Source organism: Grammomys surdaster, unplaced genomic scaffold (genome assembly GCF_004785775.1).
Source record: "Grammomys surdaster isolate TR1022 unplaced genomic scaffold, NIH_TR_1.0 100, whole genome shotgun sequence".
NCBI classification, from domain to species: Eukaryota; Metazoa; Chordata; class Mammalia; order Rodentia; family Muridae; genus Grammomys; species Grammomys surdaster.
In genome coordinates this window covers 3,075,701-3,096,325 of record NW_021604579.1, presented here as the reverse complement: position 1 = coordinate 3,096,325, position 20,625 = coordinate 3,075,701, and the positions used below count along the sequence as shown (strand labels likewise).

At 46.0% G+C, this 20,625-nt stretch overlaps 1 protein-coding gene across 1 annotated transcript in view; it reads right to left on the bottom strand.

Annotated features, from left to right (window-relative positions):
- The window catches only part of Cfap57 (cilia and flagella associated protein 57), a 75,965-nt gene that overhangs the window by 52,740 nt on the left and 2,600 nt on the right, over nucleotides 1–20,625 (bottom strand). The window contains exons 2-5 of the mRNA XM_028787986.1: nucleotides 13,320–13,636; nucleotides 11,493–11,776; nucleotides 9,078–9,291; nucleotides 5,012–5,164 (exon numbers count right to left, since the gene is read on the bottom strand). Coding sequence (XP_028643819.1) covers nucleotides 5,012–5,164; nucleotides 9,078–9,291; nucleotides 11,493–11,776; nucleotides 13,320–13,636 — 968 coding nt within the window. The remainder of the gene's footprint in view (nucleotides 1–5,011; nucleotides 5,165–9,077; nucleotides 9,292–11,492; nucleotides 11,777–13,319; nucleotides 13,637–20,625) is intronic.

The window sequence follows — 20,625 nt, the reverse complement described above, 5'->3', positions numbered from 1 at the left end:
ATCTGCAATGGTCAAAGTGCAGAGAACAGCTGACCATAGTGTGCTCACCCTCAGCTGATACATCTACAATACAACTCCCACACAGAAGACTCAGGGGCCACCCCAGAAAAGGGGACAGAAAGACTGTGAGAACCAGAGGACCAGGATGTGTGACAGGAAGGGAGACGCAGGGGACAGATCTGGGAGAAAAACTGGGAGTGAATATGATCAAAATTTGTTGTATAAAATCTTTAAAAATAACTAAATATTATATGCATATATTATAGTCTACCTACCTAACTATCTATATTATTTTAGGGGCTGGAGAGATGGCTCAGTGGTTACAATCACTGGCTGCTCTCCCAGAAGACCCAGATTTGTGTCCGAGCACCCACATGGTATCTTACAATGGTCTGTGACTTCAATTCTAGGTACTCTGATGCTCTCTTCTGGTCTCCTTCAGTACCAGGCATGTACACATGGTATGCAGACACACATGCAGGCAAAACTTAACCATATACAAAAACAAATAAATAATAAATACAACTTTAAAAATTTATTATTTTAATGGCAACACAAGTCTATCATCCTGGGCTTTAAGCAATCCTCCTCTGTGGGAACATTTATGTGGTTTCTAACTTTGTTATTTGAGAATAACACTACAGGCTGAATGTCCTTACACACAAGTCTTTGTTTATCTCTCATTACTTCCTTAGGATAAGTTTCTGGATGTGGAATTCTGGGTAAATGATATGAATGTCTTTTTAGTGTCTTAATAAACAATGCCAAATTTCTGTTCATAGAGACTGTTCAAATTATGTGAGAACCATTAGCACATGAGCAGTGGGTGGGTGGTCTTTTGGTGTTACAGATGTCTATCATCTGAGGCACTTTATTTAGTGACAGAGGAGAGTGACAGTTGGGAAACTGAAAGAGGTGAACACATGCTAGGCTTGTTCTGAAGCCAAGACAAAGGATGAGATGAGAATTCCTATATTTATGTCCACCCTCCCTTCTGCTTTCCTGTCTAAGACAGAGACACCTCACAGCTGTTATTCCTTTGCCCTCAATATGTTTGGCAACAGTGTTTCTACTAGCTCATACTTACTAGCTTTTAAACATACTCTCACCTCCCTTCTTACCTCTCCCCCTTCCCCATCCCAAGGGAATCAACTCTTTTCCTGTAGGCCTAGAAGTTGTGGAATGTCAGGGAGCCAGTCCGGCAGGCTCACTGGTCTCTCTCAGAATCCATGGTCAGGAACCTCTATGGCCTGCTGATGTCTTGGGATGCATTTACTTTTTGAATTTCCATGATACCTATCTCGTACTATGTATTTTCTTTTTTCAAACCTCACAGTCTGGATGTGAAATGTCTCCCATAGGATCATGTGTTTGAACACTAGGTCCCAACTAGTGACACTTTCTTGCAACTGTGTAGACCTTTTGGAATGTGAAGCCTTCCTAGTGGAAGTTGGGTAGGAGTGCTACTGCCCTGCCTTGCTTCTTGTATTTGGTCAGTTTCCTGATCCACAGAGATGTGAGCAGGCAGCCTTGGTTCCTGCTGGCACAGCCTAAGCTATTTCTGACATCAAGCCTTCTCTTCCACAATAAGCTGCACTGTCCAACTGTGAATCCAAACAACTCCTTCCTTGCCTAATTTGCTTTCTGTCAGTTATGTGGTCTCATTGGCAAGCAACTAATACACAGATGCCAGCCCAACTACACCAATGGTAGCACTAAATGGGACTGACCAGTGAGCAGGACCCAGGCTAGAAGCGTGCTCAGTGGCCGAGCATGTGTGAAGACCTGGGTCCAATCCCTACCCGCTTCAGACCTAAACAGACATAAAAGCCCCCATTTTGAGCTTTGTATGGGAAGTGTATTTTAGAATGAAAACTCAAATGTATTGAAAAGGATTTAAAAAGAAGAATCATGCAAACAGCAACCACAGGAATGCTGGACTCCTCACAGTAATATCAGAGAAAATAGGTTTCAAAGCAGAATATTAGTAGGAACAGAGGTGCATTCTATGATGATAAATGGGTCACTCCACCCAGGAGGTGGCATGTTATAAACATGTGCATGCCTAACAACACAGCACCAAGACAGGAAGTAAAAAACTTCATTGGGTATAGGGATGGGGTTGGGGGCGGGGATGACAGGTACTTCAACTCTAAGACCTGAAGATTTCAATAGCCTACTTCCCACAAGGGTTAAGACAAACAGACAGAAGGTAACAAGAAGTTGAAGAGGTGAATATTGACAGACAGACAGTCAGACATCAGTTGAACATCCAACCCAGGAATAGCAGATAGATGAGAATTAAGACTCCAGAAACAAACCCATATGCCAACGGAGTCCACCATCAACAGTCAAGACCATCCAATAAAGAATAGTCCTTTGACAAATGGTGCTGGATTAATTGCATATCTGCATGTGCAAGGATATAGTTTGGTCCTGTTTTAGGGTTTCTATTGCTGTGAGGAGACACCGTGACACAGAAAGTCTTATACAGGAAATACTTTAATTGGGGATGGCTTAGTTCAGAAGTTTACATTGGGAGAAAGTTTGGCAGCATGCAGGCAGACACGGTGCCGGAGAGGTAGCTGAGCATTCTACATCTTGATTGGCAGGCAGCAGGAAGAGAGAGTGACATCGGGCCTGGCTTAGGCTTCTGGAAACCCACACCCACCCACAGTGACTTACTTCTTCCACCAAGGCCACACATACTCACCAAGGCCACACCTTCCAATACAATGCACTCTCTGTGAGCCTTTGGGGGCCATTTTTATTCAAACCACCACAGGCCCCATACTCCATGCCATACACACAAACTCAAAACAGATCAAAGAATTAAATCTAAGAGCTACTACTATAACACTCTTAAGCACAGGGTTAAAATTCCATTACCCAAAGCTGTGGTGATAGATCCTTAAACATACACTATAAGGATAATGTCTAGAAGAAAAGTAGACCAATTGGCCTTCATCAAAATAGGAGCTTTTATGAACTACCAAGAAAGTGAGAAGATTCTAGAAGTGATGGTGCACACCAATAACCCCAGCACTTGGGAGGCTGAGGCAGGAGTCCATTACAGAGTCATGCCTATAACACATACCTCATAGAGTCCAGTAGTAAAAGGACAGCACAGAAGTAAAAGATACACCTGATATTGATAGATCTGACGAGAATTTCTTCCAAGAAGATGGACAGATGGGGAAAAAAAGGACCTGAAGAGATGCTGGTATTATGGCCACCAGGGAAACACAAATTGAAACCATGATGGTGAGATACCACTGTTCAACTTCTGGGATGGCTATAACCAAAAAGTAAGATCATCACAAGTGTCCATAAGGATAAAGGGAAACCTGGACCCTCATAATACTGCCTTTTGGAACTTAAGTAGTTTCTCAAATGCCCAACATGGAGTTGCTGAGTGTGGTGGTTTGAAAGTAAGCGCCCCCATAGACCCATAGGGAGCTGTACTATTAGGAGGTGTGGCCTTGGAGTGGGTGTGACCTTGTTGGAGGAGGTGTATGACTAGGGGGTGGGCTTTGAGGTCTCATAAGTTCTCATCCTGCTGCCTGTGAATCAAGATGTAGAACTCTCAGCTCCTCCTCCAGTACCATGTCTGCTCTGTACTGCCATGGTTCCTGCCATGATGATAACGGACTAAACCTCTGAACTGTAAGCCAGCCCCAATGAAAAGTTTTCTTTTATGAGTTGCCTTGGTCATGGTGTCTCTTCACAGCAATAAAACCCTAACAAAGACATCAGGTAGCCAGCATTTCCACTATTAGTAAGAGAAATAAAAATCTATGTCCAAACAGAAACTGGTATGGAAGTATTCACAGCAATGATATTCATAACATCAAAAAAATAGAGATAACTTGAATGAGTCAAATTGATTTACACATAAACAAAATATGGTATGTTGGAATACTACACTGGGATATTATTTGGCCGTGGAAAGGTTATGAAGTACTGATACATGCTAAGGAGAAGACGAGCCTTTATGAAAGCTTGTTACATCAAAGAGGCCAGTCATCAAAGGCCACATACTGTATTATTTCTTTTATAAAAAGTACAGAGAATAAGCAAATCTATAATCTATAAAATAGATTAGCGTTTGCTTAGTGTTGAGGTGGGAGGGAGGGTGAGGGATGACAGTTAAAGGGTATGGGCTGTTTTCCTGATGAGGTGATGAGTATATTTCATAATTAACCACAGTACTGGGTTTTCAACTCTGAATAACGAGGCTACTGTAAACCACCACTGGGCTGGAGGTGTAGCTCAGTTGGTAGAGTACATGCCTAGCATGCACATGAAACCATGGGTTTGATTCCAACCATGGTATGAATGCAGAAAGGTGATGAGGGAGAGGCATGAAGGTCAGAAGTTCAAGGTCATTCTTAGCTGTTAGGGCTTCACAAGTCCCTGTCTCAATAGCAGTAATCAACCCCCACCCCAAGTATGACTTAAAAGGATATGTTAAACTCCTTGGCTGTGATTGTAGGTGGTCCACTGTCTTCGATTTATATATTTGAGTCCATGCTGCTAGGGGGCACAGGTCTGAAACATCTCTTATTGAAGTGTGCAGCGAACAGCGTGAGTTTTGTTAAGTTGCCTGGAGTGTTTTATGGTAGTCTCCTTTGCAATTTCAAAACAAGCCAAAAAAGCAATCACAGAGAGTTTTATATCTCCACCTTTGGGATGTGAACAGGGATGGCGGTCGATTCAGTCCCCTGAGACACAACTCATGGTGGGATGTGGGATTGGAATTTGATGGGCAACGTCAAGGTGGCACTCCCACCCCACCCCCACCCCCACGACTGCTTCCTCAGGCTCAGCTTTTCTGTTCGCTTGTATGAATAGGGTGCCCAAACTGTACCAAGCTGTGCATGAACTTCTACCCACGTGGTGAGCAGCCCTTGGATGGGCATCCCAGCGTGGACTGGAAGGGGGTGGGTGCCCTTGGATGGGCATCCCAGCGTGGACTGGAAGGGGGCGGGTGCCCTTGGAGGAGGCTCACCTTGCTGATCTCTGTCAGGGACATGGTGATGGAGTAGAGCTGGTTCTTACTGGTGCTGGCGACCAGGGTTTCTTCTGATGGGCTGAAGCACAGGCACAGGACATCCTGTTTGTCTGACTGACTCGGGTCACTGCTTTGTTGGTCGACAGGGATCTGCCCAAGGCACAAAACAGCCGTCAGTCATTCTCAGTCCCACACTGTCAGCGTATCCATGGCTACGGGGGTTTCAGGAGTACTCTTAGCTCACAGACTCCTGACCACATCTTTCTCCTGTCTGGAGAAGGGAGGGCTGGTTTGCCTGTTTCTGTTGGTTTTAAAGGGTGTGTTCATTTTGCAGCAAGTAGCATCTGAAGAGTTAGACGACCACACATATGGGAATGAGTGGGCCAGGCATCTCAGTGTGAGACTCCATAACAAGCATATCCATTTAAACCCAGCATGGAAGCCCAGTGCATGGACTCTCTTGGCACCCAGCACACCTGTGTGTACTTCAGGGCATTGGAGGGTGGTGGTGGCCCCTCCACGAATGGGGAAAAGGGGTTATTGCCAGCAGCAGGCTTGGAGAGGAGCTATTGTTCCCAATGAGACATAAGAAACATAGATTTCCTTTCCCCTTCTATTAGCTTCTGTTAGTGACCAAAGATGTTGATGGGCCAGCCTGCACACACCATTTCTGCATCCTTGCCATCTGCTTAGGCCTTGGTTTCTTAGAGTAGTGGTTCTCAACCTGTGGGTTTCACCTCCTCCCCCCTCAAGGGTGTTGCATATCAGATGCTTAGATTATGGTTCACAGCATTAGCAGATTTACAGCTATGAAGTAGCAAAGAAATAATTTTATGGCTGTGGGGGGGGGGACGGTGTCACCACAACATGAGGAACTGCATTAAAGGGTCGCAGCATTAGGAAGGTTGAGAACCACTTTTTAGAGTCTGGCTCCCCCTGTGTCATTGCCTGACAAATGCTCAGAAAGATGGCGGATCTGCCCAACCCCAAAGCCAGACCCTCCACCCAGCCACATCTCCTTGGTATTTCTATACTCGGTGAGCCCCCAGGCCCTGGGACACTGGGTTCTTGTGCATGGATCCCTATGCTTGGTGTCATGTCTGCGTACACAGACCGACTCTTCCTCACATGGCCAACAAGCAAGCCTACCAGCAAGCCTTCCCTGAGCATCCTGGGATAAGGAGACGGACAGCTCCAAAATGTACCAGTAGCCCTTGGGAGCCCCATCTTGTCACACTCATCACACTATGCAAAGCAGAATGGGAGCTGTGGGCTGAGGAACCTGTCCATGCTGTTCCACAGATATGCCCCAGTGTGTGCACACGGGCCTGGAGTGTAGCAGGCACGCAGTTAAACGATGGATGCAGTCAGTGAATCGGTAGATGCAGTAAAGGATGGGTCCCTGCTCTCCTAACACAGTAAGTTCCTGCAGAGAAGAGGGTCACAGCTGACTCCACTGTCTCAGCCACCAAGCACAGGATCTGTCCCCATGGTAAGTGCACAACACATGTGTGTTGAACGAGGAAGTAAATGAAGATGGGCCCTTCAGCCTTCTTTATTCCCCTTCCCGTTTCCTCCTCTTCCTTCCCCTCCCCTCCCCTTCCTCTTTTTCTTTGTATGCTTGGAGGTCTGTATCCATGTTCATGTATGTGTGTGCACCCATGTATTCATATGTATGATGGGCAGAGGTTGACCCTGGGTCCTCCTCTACTGCTCTCTACCGTGGTTTTTGAGGTAGAGTCTCTCACTGAACCCAGAGCTCACTGACTGGCTAGACTGTCTGGTCAACTTCCTCCCAGGATTCAACTGTCTCTGGTCTCCTCCTTCAGTTCAGGGTTATGGATGCATACCACTGTACCTACCTTTTGTATGGGTGCTGGGGATCTGAACTCAGGTCCTCCTTCTCAAATAGCAAGAGCTTGGTCTACTGAGCCATCTCTCCAGGCCCCAACTTTTTTCTCTATATTTTTAATCTCTTAGTGATTCTCCCCTAACATAGGGGTTTCAGTGAAAGCAGTGGTAGTGCCTACAGTTGTGACGGATAGGTATCTGAGACAGGGGGAGCAGGGTGCTGGGGACTAGACAGCAGTTAGGACATGGAAAACACTGATTTTCCTGCCAGTGTCCAAGTCCATGCTCCTAGCTGATTTTCTTAGCCCTGGTTTCTGACCAAGTACCACCTTCCTTGGATAGACAGTCCCCCTGGTGGCTCTGAAGCAGAACCCCTCTGGCCTCTGGACCTCTTCCTGGCTGTACTTCTCCGTGATGATTCTCATCTGTCACCCTTTCATTATTGCCTCTCTTGCTTGTTGAGTCCTGAGCTGTGGCTCTTTATGTGTTGACTTTCCCATTGTGTGTCCAGCCCCCACCGATGAGCCTGCCAGGCTCAGTCAACATTTGACACATACCTGTTAAATAAATAAACAAGCCAACAGACAAGGGCAAAGTAAACTCCCACAGAGTCTGGCTGTGCTTTACCCCCCACTCTTTGCTCTTCTCCAGTTTCCCTATTTCTGGCCTCTTTCTCAGTAGTCCCACTCCAAAGCCTGGGTACCATTTCTGGGTGCTCTTTGAGAACACTTCTCCCACCTTTACCTGGAATTAGTATTCTCCAAGACGTCTTCTCTTCCCCTAGCCCCTGACATCCACTGCTCTGATCTTAGGCCTCGCTACCTTTGGGCTGTACTAATCAAAAAGCTCCCCACCGATTCCTGGTTCCAGCCATGTGACCACTGCCATTCTTTGATCACTGAGTGCCGAGCAGTTTGTGAGGGGATCTACAAAGTCTCCAGTCTCATCTCTTCCAACTTCACCCCTCATGGGGGAGATTATCAAGTTATGTTACAAACAGAGATACACAGTGTTGGCAGGCACAAGAGCTCATGGCAGCCAGTGCCACAGAGTCACGTCTGACACTGTGTGTCCTGGGGAGATCAACTTTTCTTAAACATAACTCCTTTCCACCCCAAATCCTTGAGGATCACCAAAGTATGTTCCAGACCAGCATTTGTTACACTGGTCACAGTGACCCTCATTTCCTTTCAAGTGTCATGAGGTCCCTCTGTACTGGGCAGCAGGGTTTGTTCTAAACACACCATTGCCTCCCCTGGGCTGCCATGGTGCCTCTGCTTAAGCTGCTGTCTCTATCTGGAGTTCCTGGTTTATACCCTCCTGTCAAGTATCATTCATTTTCTTTAATCCCTCAAGAATAGCATTAAACACCAAGGAGCCTCCTGGATCCTTTTCCAAGCTGTTGTCTTCTATCTGTTCCCAGGGCTGGGATAGTCTGAGACTTTCTCTGGGACCCGGATGTATGGAGAAATAACTTGTTCCTTGTCTAAAACCAGGTGCATGCTGGCCAAGGCCAGTAATGGCTGTGGCCAGAGTCTTGGGAAACTGCATTTTCCTGGATCCTGAGAACTTGATCTTTTCCCCTTGAAGGGCTGTGGTTTATCAGTCCCAAGGCCACTGAGTGCTTGGTCTGTGATGCACTTGAGACATCCCGTGTTCCCCTTGTGCAACATTGCTTGATTAGCTTCCTGCTGACTTCCCCCCATTGTATGATAGTTTTCTGTTGACTCTGTCCCCTTTCCCCCTGTAAGCTGTATGTAAGATGCTATATTTCTTAGCAAACTTGCTTACACGAGTCATCAGTGTAAGACCTCTTCATCCCAAACATTCCTGTCCTCTTTCTCATCTCCTGGTCCTCCCCACTCAGGTCCCTGTCATTGAAGAACAACCTGCTGGGCCAGATCATTTCTGTATCATTTATTCCATAAATGTGTATGCTGGGAAGTTTGATTAATATCATGGTTATAACAGTGGAAGGGTTGTGGGCACCAGGTTCAGGGAGGGAGTGTACTTGTCCACATTTCCCCAAGGACTCAAATCCAGATTGTGCTACATTGAAATCCCAATCCAGTTTACAGGCTTCTAAGTCTCTGAGGGCCGGGTTCTCTGTCTCTGTTTCTGCCCAGTCCTTCCTGGTGAAATGCTCTGTTAGAGCTATGCAGAACGACGCCCCTAAGGATCCCATCTGCTTTCCCCTTCCTGCTCCCCTTACCCGGATTTCCCTGCTTTCCCGGTAAAAGTCCTTCTCCTCCACTTTCTCAAACAGCAGCACTCTTCCGGGTCCCGCAGAGCAGGCAAAGCCCTTTGAATAGGCTGCGATGGCGAACACCTGGGGCCTGGCCTGTTGTTGGGTGTACGTGGTTGTGGTTGTCGTGATCTGCTCAATGGAGGAGATCGGGGAGCTGGGTGGTGGAAACTCGATCAGGCTGGAAAAAAAGAAAACACAGTATTTTAGGAGACAGTCCTAAGGAGAAGAAATAAGTTCTGGGGGAAAGAGAGAGGAGAGAGAGAGAGAGAGAGAGAGAGAGAGAGAGAGAGAGAGAGAGAGAAAGGGAGAGAGGGGGAGGGAGAGGGAGAGGGGGAGGGAGAGGGAGAGGGAGAGAGAGAGACACGGTGGCACACAAAATTAATTCCAGGACATGAGAAGTTGAAGCAGGTGGATCGCTGTGAGCCCAAGGCCAGCCTGGTCTAGCAGTGAGTTCCAGCACAGGAGGCCAGACACATACTGAGACCCTGCCTGCTCTGGGGTGGGCTGGGGGATGTCTCTGGCTGAGAGCAATGTGACCCACTGATCTCCTTTCCTGTAGCCAAACGCTGCTTGAAACTCTTCTCGGAGCACAGTGCGAATGCTTGCTAGACCCAGGGTGGTGATTCTTATTTTGTTTAGAAATAAGTTGTTCAGATGATGAAGTTTACTAGGATCACACAACCCTAGCTGAGCTGGTATTTGAACCCAGGTTTCTCTTTCCATTCTGTCACTTAATACAATAAATATTTATACCTGTTCATAAATTTTGATTTAGAGTTATAATGGCTCTTTGAAATGACAGTAAATGAAATCAGCGGGAAGCGTCAAGTCTTGAGCTCATGTCCTAGGGAGTGTTAAGGGACAACTAGGCATGCCGCAAAGAACCGACCACAGGGGTCACAGGCTTTCTGAGGACAGGAACTGTCTTAGGTGATCAGAGACTGAGTGCTCTCAGCCAGGCCCTCCAGGGCAAACAGGAATCGTGTGTGTCTGGGTGATGCGGCAGGGGATAGACAGAGGGCACTGCGCCTGGCTGAACCCACTAGCAAGAAAATGCACTGGTCATGAGAGGTGCCCAGAGGTGAGAGCCGATGTTCCTTTTCAGGAGAGGAGAGAGGCAGGGCTGCTTGTTGTGAGCTAAGGGGCCTTTGTGCTGGAGTCCTGGACCCACGAAAATACTGTGCATATAAAGATGTAGACATGTGTCTTCGTCAAATGCTATCATAAAATTCCACGGTATCGTGGCATATAAAGGATAATCTGAACTATCTAATGTAAGCAGTAACTAGGAATGAGGGAAACAATTCTATTGAGAATTCCTTAGGAAGCCCTAACACAAGCCACAAAATAAGGAGGCTGGCATGGGGAGGGGATTGTGGGTAAACAGAAGTTATGGAGGAGAAAGAATCCACAGGGTGTCAGGTGGCAGGGAGCTTGGGCTTTGAGCTCAGAGAGAAGGGAAACGGGATTCTAGTCCCATCACAGAGCAGTACTGAGATCCTGGGCAAGTGACTTAACTCCTTTGTGCCTTGGTTCCCTGGTCTGTAAAGTTGGCATGATACTGATACGCTCTGTGAAGGATAGGACTCAGATGAGTATGTTAGCAAGATCTGAAAACGTCCCACAGCATATTCTGCTGTGGCCATTCCTGAGGCACTGTGGATGAAACCAAACACTCCTCCCTGAATCTCCCCCCGCCCCCTTCTCACACCGCCTTCTGTCTGAGGCCTACTGAGTCCATTTTCTTGCTCCTCTTGTTCACTGTTTCCTCCCATTGAATTGCCTCTGCCCGAGGGTCCGTGTTCCTAGTACATCATGGCAAGGGCCTTGCACACTATAAGGGCTCCGAAGGCATTTATTTCTTGAAATTGGTAAATTACACAGCCATCCATAGAAAACATGCTTTGGAAAAAGAAAATCTAATATTTTGATAGATTAATCTGCCATAGTGAACTGTGTGTAAAAATGAGATTAGGCATAAGAATAAAAAGACTTGTATGTGGGCTATGTTCGGAATTGTTAAGGTCCGTGCTTGGATGCAGATGGATGCTAAAAATGAAGGAAGAAATCAGCACAGTTGGTTTTCAAGGTGCAGTGGTGGTGAGTGGCTTTAAAAAAGGTTTGTTTGCTTTCACAGCTTGCATGTATTTAAGTGCACTACATGGGTATGTAGTGCCCTTAGAGGCCAGAAGAGGGCACTACATCTACTGGAATGGTTTTGCGGCATCATGTGGGTGCTGAGAACCAAACCTGTATCCTCTGCAAGAGCAGTAAGTGCTTTTACCTGCTGCACAGCCTCTCCAGCCTCAGGAGAAGCCCATCTTACATAACTTTGGCAGTACAATGCAGGTGTGTACTTGCCCAGCAGAGGGCTGTTACCTTTCTGACTCGTGGATGATGTCCAGGCTCCTGGAGCTAGTAGGCTCCTTGACCACTATGCTTGTCTCCCAGCGCTGATCTCCAGATTCAAAGAGAAAGAGTCTGCCAGTGTCAGTGCCAACAATGATCCTGTCTTCGGACACCCAGGCGTGGGCTAGGCAGTTTGGGGATTCTCCCCTCTGGAAATTGGTTTGCTTTAGAGTTCCTTCAGCAAAACGGAGAAGTTTAAATACCCCACTTCCGGTGATACACACTTGAGTACTATCCTGGGGATTGATGCTAACCTGCAAAATGTAAGGAGATAAAAACAAAAAACAAAAAGCAAACAAAAAAGAGAATACGCTGAATCTTGATGCAAGTATTCCCCGCTTGACTATTTAATACTCATTTTACACAGCTTGTACATATCGCAAAACCATGAAATTTTATACTATATTTGATAAAGATATACATCTGGGTCTATAGGATTGACTATCAGTCAACATTGTTTTTGTGTGTATGTGTAGCCTAGGTTGGCTTTAAATGGTTACTCCTCCTGCCTCAACTTCCCGTGTGCTGTGATTACAGGCATGCACCAACGTGTCTCCTCATGAACAGAGCTATACTCTGTTCCAGTGCGATGGAATGAAGTTTGGCTAGAAACAGAGACATGAGGTTAAGCCTGTGTATGGAGGCCTGTCTATGGGGAAGAAACCACACATCAGGAGGAATTATTTGGTCTCCCACCAGAGCCCTTATCCCAACACACACTAATGGCAATTAACTTGCTGTCTGCACTAGACAGACAACAGCTTGAGGGCATGTTGCTGCCAAGTCTCTGTGTCTCCAGGGCTGGGTTCATAGTGGGCACCTAGGAAATGCTCACTGGATCTAGTGCAGAGGTGTTCTTTGCTCTGAGAGGGGGTCATGGAAAGCTATGGCCTGGATGACACAGCCTTCTAGTGCTCCTTGCCTTTGTGATTTGTTGATCAACCCTCATGTCTGTATTGAGAATGGACATGAGTGTTTGCTGGTAATGTTTGGGCTCGCACATCAACCTTTGGGTGAAGACCGGTATGATGAATGTTTGAGGCTCTAATGAGCTGGTGTCTCTGAACATGGAATGAACTGACTTCCTAAAGGTTTGAACATGAGTCTAGGATGCCGGACAGGGGTTGGGGTTCCTTGCCTACACAGCCAACCAGTTTCCTAAAGGGTCTTCGTTTTGTTCTTCAACCACAATAGAAAATTCTGTTCTCCACACCAACTCCAGTGGCACTTTCCTACACATCTGCCTTTTTGGCTGGGCATGCTGGCATCCACCTCGAAACCCAGCACTTGGGAGGCAGAGGCAGGCAAGACTGTGAGCCTGAACTATGTGGTCATAACCTGTTACAAAACCAAAAATAATACCCCTCCCAAACAAAATAAAAGCCCAAACCTACCACTTTATAAGCCATTTCTGAAATCCTCTTACTGCCCAGGAGTCTACTGCAAAGGGACCAGAACCAAGGAGAGTAAGTTTTAGTCAGCACCGCTGGGTCTAAACTGTGCCTGGAAAGTAGCTCTGGGCCAGAGGAAAAAAGACACATGACAAAGTTGGGTGCCAGCTGGTTCTGCCTCTTCGCCACTTCTGCAGCCTTGGATGAGTTACTTAGCCTCTTAGGGGCTCAGGACTCCCATCTCTAAGATGGGATAGTAACCACATATTCTTGGTATGATTATCGTGAAGCTCAATTTAAAAAAAAAATGCATGGGAGAAGTGAGCACTGTGGCACAAGGCAAATGCTAGGTAGAAGTCAGCACCCAGTGCTTTACAGTGGGCAAGGCACTCATGCCAGGAGGTACCTGGTAGATGGGGTTGTTCTGAATATCAGCTTTAATAACGGCCATGACTTTCTGCTTTTCCCATAGCCAATAGACGAGGTTTGACTCTGGAGGCGACGTCTGTGTCAGCAGGTATTTAGAGTCTGGAGAAAAAGCCATGCTGGTAAACTTTTGAACTTGGAAATCAAAATTATTCAGGACTTTGCGCTTCCGGCAAGGGATGGATGACAGCTCATAAATAGTGATGATGGGTTTTTCTTGCACTGTCTCGGAGATAGCGAGGTATCGCCGATTGGGACTGATGGACAAGGCCAGCATGCCCTGACTCTTGTCTGAGCCTGCAAAAGGAGGTAAAAACGGGGACTAAGGACAGACAATGCTTCCATCAAGGTCCAAACAGGCTTAGCAAGGGGCACCATTGACAGAGGAGAAAGGTGTACAAATATACAAAGATCTCTCCTTGGCCACGACTTAGTTTGACTGTATGTGGGTAATTGTAAAACTGGGGATGGGCAGCTCACTAGGTTGAGCTGGGATGCTGAGGAAACTTTCCTGCATCAGGACCAGAGAGGATGGAGGAATCTGCATGTGGCAGGAAGAGCTTACGAGGTGCATGGACGTAACAGAAGATGCAGTATGGCAAGAGAATCCTAAGGAGACAGATTGCTGGAGCATTGTGTGAGGTTCAGATGTGACCAGGGAAGGGCCAACAATGGCCGGATTGTATGGGCTTTAGTGTCTTAAGAATCCAGCACTCAGTACTCTCCTGTTGAGGCTGGATGCTAACTACTCAGCTCCTCAGTCTGGCAGTTAGGCAGATGCAGAAGTCTTTGTGAAGCTTTGTGCTTCCTTGATCACTGGGGACACATGCATGCTATCCTCCCTTTTTCTAGAGCTTAGAGACGACAGCTGGACATGCAGCCAGTATCTTGCTGCCTTGTAGTAACAAGCATGAAAGTAAAGCTGTCAAGTGAAGCCACAAGAGGGCCACAGCAGGCACAGCATGTGGGCCCAGACACTTGGCTGTCATGGGTCTCTCCCTTCATTAAAAATGATAAAAATAGGGATAGTGATGTTTCCACAGGACCTGAGTTGGTTCCCGGCACCACATTGTGTGGCTCACCAGCACCTGTTAACTCCAGCTCTGGAAGATTCAAAGCCTCTGGCCTCCACAGGCCCACAGACATGTGCACAGGAGGCATGTGCACATACACATACATAATTATAAATAAGAAAAAATAAACAATAAAAATAGGGCTGGCAAGATGGCTTGGTGGGCAGGAGTGCTTGCTACCAAGGCTGACTATCTAAATTTGATCATCAGGACTCACTCACATGGTAGAAGGAACAAATTCCCATGAGCTGTCTTCTGACCTTCACATGCATATCATGACATGCAGGTGTACAAGCACACACACACACACACACACACACACACACACACACACACAGAATAAATATATGCAATAGGAATGAATATATACATATTGAACATACATACAGTCACATATTGGATGGTTGTACTAGCATAGAGAGGAATAGAATCCAGGCTGGATTCATGACCATAAAATCATTACTGATGTATTCATTTTCTTCTGATATTAATACAAAGTACAACCTTTTCACATAGGCCTTGGGCACTGAGCATAGGACGAGTCATCATGGATGTGGGTCCCACACAGGGAGGTTGAGTGAGACAGGGGAAGACACACTAGAAGGTCATATGGGAGTCCATGATGGGCTCCATGCTGCTGCTTTCTAGCAAGCTAAGGAGTGATGAATATGTTGTCCTGCAGCACATCAGCCAGGCACAATGGACTCCCGCAGGAAGGCCGGAGGGACAGCTAAGCCAGAGAAGATCAAGGCTCTGGGTTGGTGAGAGCTTTGCACAAGGGTTTAGGCTGTAGCTGGGAGGCAGTGGAAGCCCCTGGAAACCTTCATGAAAGATTGGGAAAAATCTCCCTGGCGGCTGTGTGGATCTCCCTGGAGGCAGGGGCTCTAACTGGTCAGCAGGTGATGCACAAAGCAGGTGATATGTGAAGGCAACAGGAACAGTGGACACGTAAATGAGAGGTGACCAGGGAAACGCTAAGAGGCAGAACCAGCAGAATTCAATGATTGACTGGGGGGAAGGCATGAATGACACTGAGGCTTCCGGGCCCAGTGCCTTGGAGAGGTGGGATACTAGCATAGGCTGGACAAGTTACCAGAGTTGGCTTTTGCTAAAATGGTCCCCCTGAGCCACTGGACTTTAATGTGTGTATTTGTTTCTAGTTTTTAATGATTTGACTGATTTACATTTAAATCTTCAATCTATCTTGGATCCACGATGATAAAGGATAGTTAGTGAGACTCTAGAGTCTGAAGAGATGGCCTGAGGTTGAGAGTGTTCTGCTCTTCCAGAGGATCCAGGTTTGATTCCCAGTATCTGAGTTGGGAGGCTCAAACTGCCTACAACCTCAGCTCCAGGAGATCTGATGGACTCTCTGGCCTCCATGGGCACCTGTGCTTGCACACAGGCACACATACATATATATATACATTTTTAAAAAGAAAAGAAGCAAGACTCTACGTGGCTTTCCAAGCCCACACTGACTCCTTACGCTACTTCTACGATATATTAAAGTTACATATTTATATACAGATTCACTGGGCTTCTGGGCTATTTATGCTTGAGCTTCATTGCTTTTGTAATGATGTCTTTAACACAGGTTTGAGTATCTAGCAAGGAAAACCACAAGGGAAGAGGAAATAATAAAATCGGAATTTGAATGAACACTGTGAACTCCATAGTGTGAGAATCTGGGGTAAAGGGATGTAGAAGATGAATAAGATTCTAAGGCCAAGGTTTGGGCTGACGTAAGGATGCAAGGGACAGTGAGAAGTTACAGCTGGGATTATGTGAGGTCATTGTGGTGCCTGGAGGTGGTGGGGGGAAAGCGCTCTCTAACAGGCTGAGCTGTGGGAAACGTTTGTGCTATTCATTGATACAACGCTACAAAGATACATTGATACAATGATAAAGTACACTGATACAGTGATACACAATGCTATAATGATACATTGACACAATGATAAAGATACACTGATACAAGCCTGTCTGCTGAAAAGCATGCTTTGTCTTAGCTACAGCCCAGAGCATATGAAGGGCAGGGGCCACGGCTTTCTTGCCCATTCACTTGTTCACTTACCAGGGACTGGCTACCTAGCAGGCACTTAGTATAGCCATGCACAGTGTAAGAGCAGGCACATTGAGAACTGTGTCCTTAAGTGAGTTAGGTGAATAATGTAGTAGGGACTAAAGCAAGATATCTACAGCATCCCTAGGCAACACAGTCCTCTGGGACCATGGTTGTAATCTCAGTCACTAATGATATTTCTATGCAGCCCGTGACTGGGATTTTTAACCGATTCTAGTTTGTCAGACACTTACATTGCTTTCAGTCCAGTTAATTCGGTTATCCTTGAAATAGCTTCGTGTCTCCCACAAGAGGACACACTTCTCTCTACCCCTAATCTTCCTGGTCCTTCTTCTGCTAGTTCTTCCTCAGCTCCTTAGCCCTAAATGGAGGAAGTTCCCAGAGATAACAGAAGCCTTGCCAGCATAAGAGCTTCCCATTTCATCCCTCTGACCAGATTCCTTTCTCTGAGCCTGGGAATCCAAACTGTCCCTTTACATTCCATCTAGATGCTTCCATGTGTCCAGCAGACATACCTCCTCCCTCAGCCTTTTCTTCCTTGGTCAACCGCAGTTCCATCACTCTGGATGCTCAAGTACAACTGTGCTTTGTATCTGTTTATGAGGACTGGGCACGTCTATCTCCAAAACAGACCCCAGACTGGTCTTACCATCCCCAAGGTCTGATCCCACCCTGCCTTACATGCCCCATCATCTTGATGACATCAGTGCCTTATTAACAGGGCTCTTTGTTAACCCTTGTTCTCCTTAAGTCCACCCCCCCGGCACCCTGTGGAGTGGCCAGGGTGAACTCAGAGAGGTCAGCTGCATTTGGCTCCTCTAATGGGCGTCCCATGGCTTCTCATCACATGCTGTGTAGTGTTGTGCCTGCCACTCTTGCTCCCTGCTTCACCATTCCCCCCACCCAACGGTGCCTGGCTTCTTTGAGATTCCTCTATCACACTCACCACCCTCCTGGGATGTCGTCCTTTTTACCGATCCCCCTCACCCATCCCCCTCCTATGTGAGCATGGCCAGCTCCTTGACTATCAGGACTCATCACCAAAAGTCAGTAAACCAACTCCAGCACCCCACCCACCATCTTACAGCTCACACTCCCTCAAAGTTTTTCATGTTTCAGGTCCCGTTTCCTTCTTATTAGCGTCCCCATTACACTTGTTGCTCGCTCTGAGTGTAACAGAGGCACCATAAAGACAGGTGTGTGTATGTGTGTGTGTGTCTCTGTGTTAAGAAGTGCCTAAGACATTTTTGTTAAATAAAGAAATGTCTGAGCCTCATTATTACTTGGTGACCACAGCAAGCTGGACATCAGCTCCATTCCACAGATAAGGACATAGGAGTTTATAAAAAGGAAAGCCAAGCCATTTGACATTTATACTTTTAGTCTCTCTCTCTCTCTCTCTCTCTCTCTCTCTCTCTCTCTCTCCTTCCTTCCTTCCTTCCTTCCTTCCTTCCTTCCTTCCTTTCGTTTGTTTTGGTTTTCCAAGACAGGATTTCTCAGTGTAGCCCTGGCTGTTCTGGAACTCCCTCTGTAGATCAGGCTGGCCTTAAACTCACAGAGATCCTGCCTGCCTCTGTCTCCTGAGTGATGGGATTAAAGGTGTGTGCTACTACTGCCTGGCAGACCTATTTACTTTTCATTTCATTAGTAATGGTCTGAGCGCTGCCCACCATGGAACCTGCTCCAGCCCTGTATGTTAGAGTGGTCCTTTCCTGGCTGTAGTTCTTACCAGGAGATAAAATTCAGGACACATGGAATTCTGAATTGCCTTTCCTAGATTATGTCCCAGATGCCCCAGTGCCTGGAATGCTGTGCTCAGCTGGTCCTGAGCTTACTGGCTGCACCAGCTCCAGTTTTGTCCTTGCCTGTCTCTGCCCTTGGCCCGGGCATGAAGGATGCTCAAAGGGTGGCTGCTTCCAGGATGTTGGAGGAGACCCTGAAAGTGTGCCTGGGACTACTCTTACATGTAGATGAGGCTCTTGGTGATACAAGATGAAGCTCCAAGAAGAAGAAAAATAGTCAGGACTAGATGCATGAACATATGAACAGAATCATGGAAATTCAAACCTCTGGATAAAGGGCTGAAGAGAGGGTGTCAGGAGCCATAATGGGACAAGCTAATAATTAGCAGGTGATCATCCTGAAATGCTTGTCTTGGATTATTATATAAATCTGCGACAAGTGTGCCCCATCCAGCAAGGATGTGGCAGATGTATTTTAGGAAAAATTCCTGCTATTAATATGCTTTTCCTATTATTATTAAACATATGTAACAATCACTAAGCAATAGCACACCCCTTTGGAGCAGATCTCTGCAGACCCATAGCAGATCAGCTGCAGTAGCCTAGTAAGTAAACTTTAATAACATAGACAAGTAAGAGTTTATTAAACAGCAACCCTAAATATTTTGTAAGACCAAAGTCTTACCCCGAATTTCATAAAGCCCAAGGCTTTACCCCAAATCTCGTAAGACCAAGTCTTACCCCCACCGATGCTCTTCCAGTTCCCATCCCCCTCGGCTGCCTCAAGAAGAACCGACAAGGAGGAGAAGAAAGAAGATCTCTTCTCCTCCCACCAAGCCAGGGCTGGCTCCCGGCAAGAGGGTTCAGTGGTTAAGAGCATTTGTTGCTTTTCTAGGGGGGCTGAATTCAATTCCCAGCACCCATATGGAGGCTCAACCATTTATAACTCCAGTTCACAGAATCTTACACCTTCTTCTGGCCTCCACAGGCACTGCACAGGTAGTGCACAGACACAAATGCAGGTGAAACACCCATACACAGAAAAAAATAGATCAATTGATCAATCAATAAATTGAATAATTTCTGGATACACTAAGCAGTAGGCAGCTATAGCTGAAAATACAATCAGTGAAAAAATTATCTGGAAACTAGAAGGTGATAGACTAGGAAGTGGAAAATCCAGATAAGAGTCCCACACAGACACACAGATACACACACACACACACACACACAGAGACACAGACACACATACAGACACACACACACAGTTTCAGTTAAAATGTTCTACAGTTCCAAAGGGAACTAAAAAAATGGGAAAGATACGGCATCTGAAGAGACAACTATTAATGTTCTCTAGAATCATCACAAGACACTCGAGATACTAGAGATTCCTTAGGTGAATGAGAGATGAGAGCATACACACACACACACACACACACACGCACACACACGCACACACACGCACACACACGCACACACACGCACACACACGCACACACACGCACACACACGCACACACACGCACACACACGCACACACACGCACACGCACGCACACGCACATGCACACGTACATACATGGGAAGGGGACAGCACACATATATGTGCAGGTATATACATAGAGTCAGAGAAGACATTACAAATATCCAGGAGAAAGATTGTAAAGAAATATGATCCCATTTGCTAATTCTATAACTCCTATAACAAGGAAGAGCCCAAAAGACAGTGGAATAAAACATGTATCCAAAAAAATTTTATACACGGCCAGACTATCTTTTTAAAACTAAGATGAAATAAGGCATTCTCAAACAAAGAAAGGCTTGGAGAATTGAGTGCTATGTTTTACCACTAAATGTAAAAGGAAAGAAGATCCCAGCTGGACTATATTAACTGTAACAAGCAGCAGTAGCAGAGTCTAGAGACTCTATGAGAGAACTATGAGAAAAAATATGCATAAATACTGTCTGAATAAAATGGTGGCTAGTTTAGTGTTAGTAAGTCATATATAAAGATCAATATTAAATACAGAAAATATATGCTAGGAAATCTATTATCTGATTACTGAGGGAAAATGCATAAAAAACTGGGAAACATAATTTATTTAACCTGATACAGGACATTGACACTTGTTCATAGAAAATACCATTCTTTATAAAGAATATTAATAGAATTCTCTTTATGGTTAGAAACATGATGACTGTGAGCAGTATCATTGCTTCTATTCAACTCTTGAGATGCTTCCCAGTATAGTGACACAAGACAAAAAAAAAACATTATTATGGGTCGATGTGACTGTCTGTGTAGAATACCCCAAAGGAATCTAAAAAGAAGTTATTAGAATTAGCAATAGTCCAGCAAATATGCTGGACATAAAAGCTAGTAAACT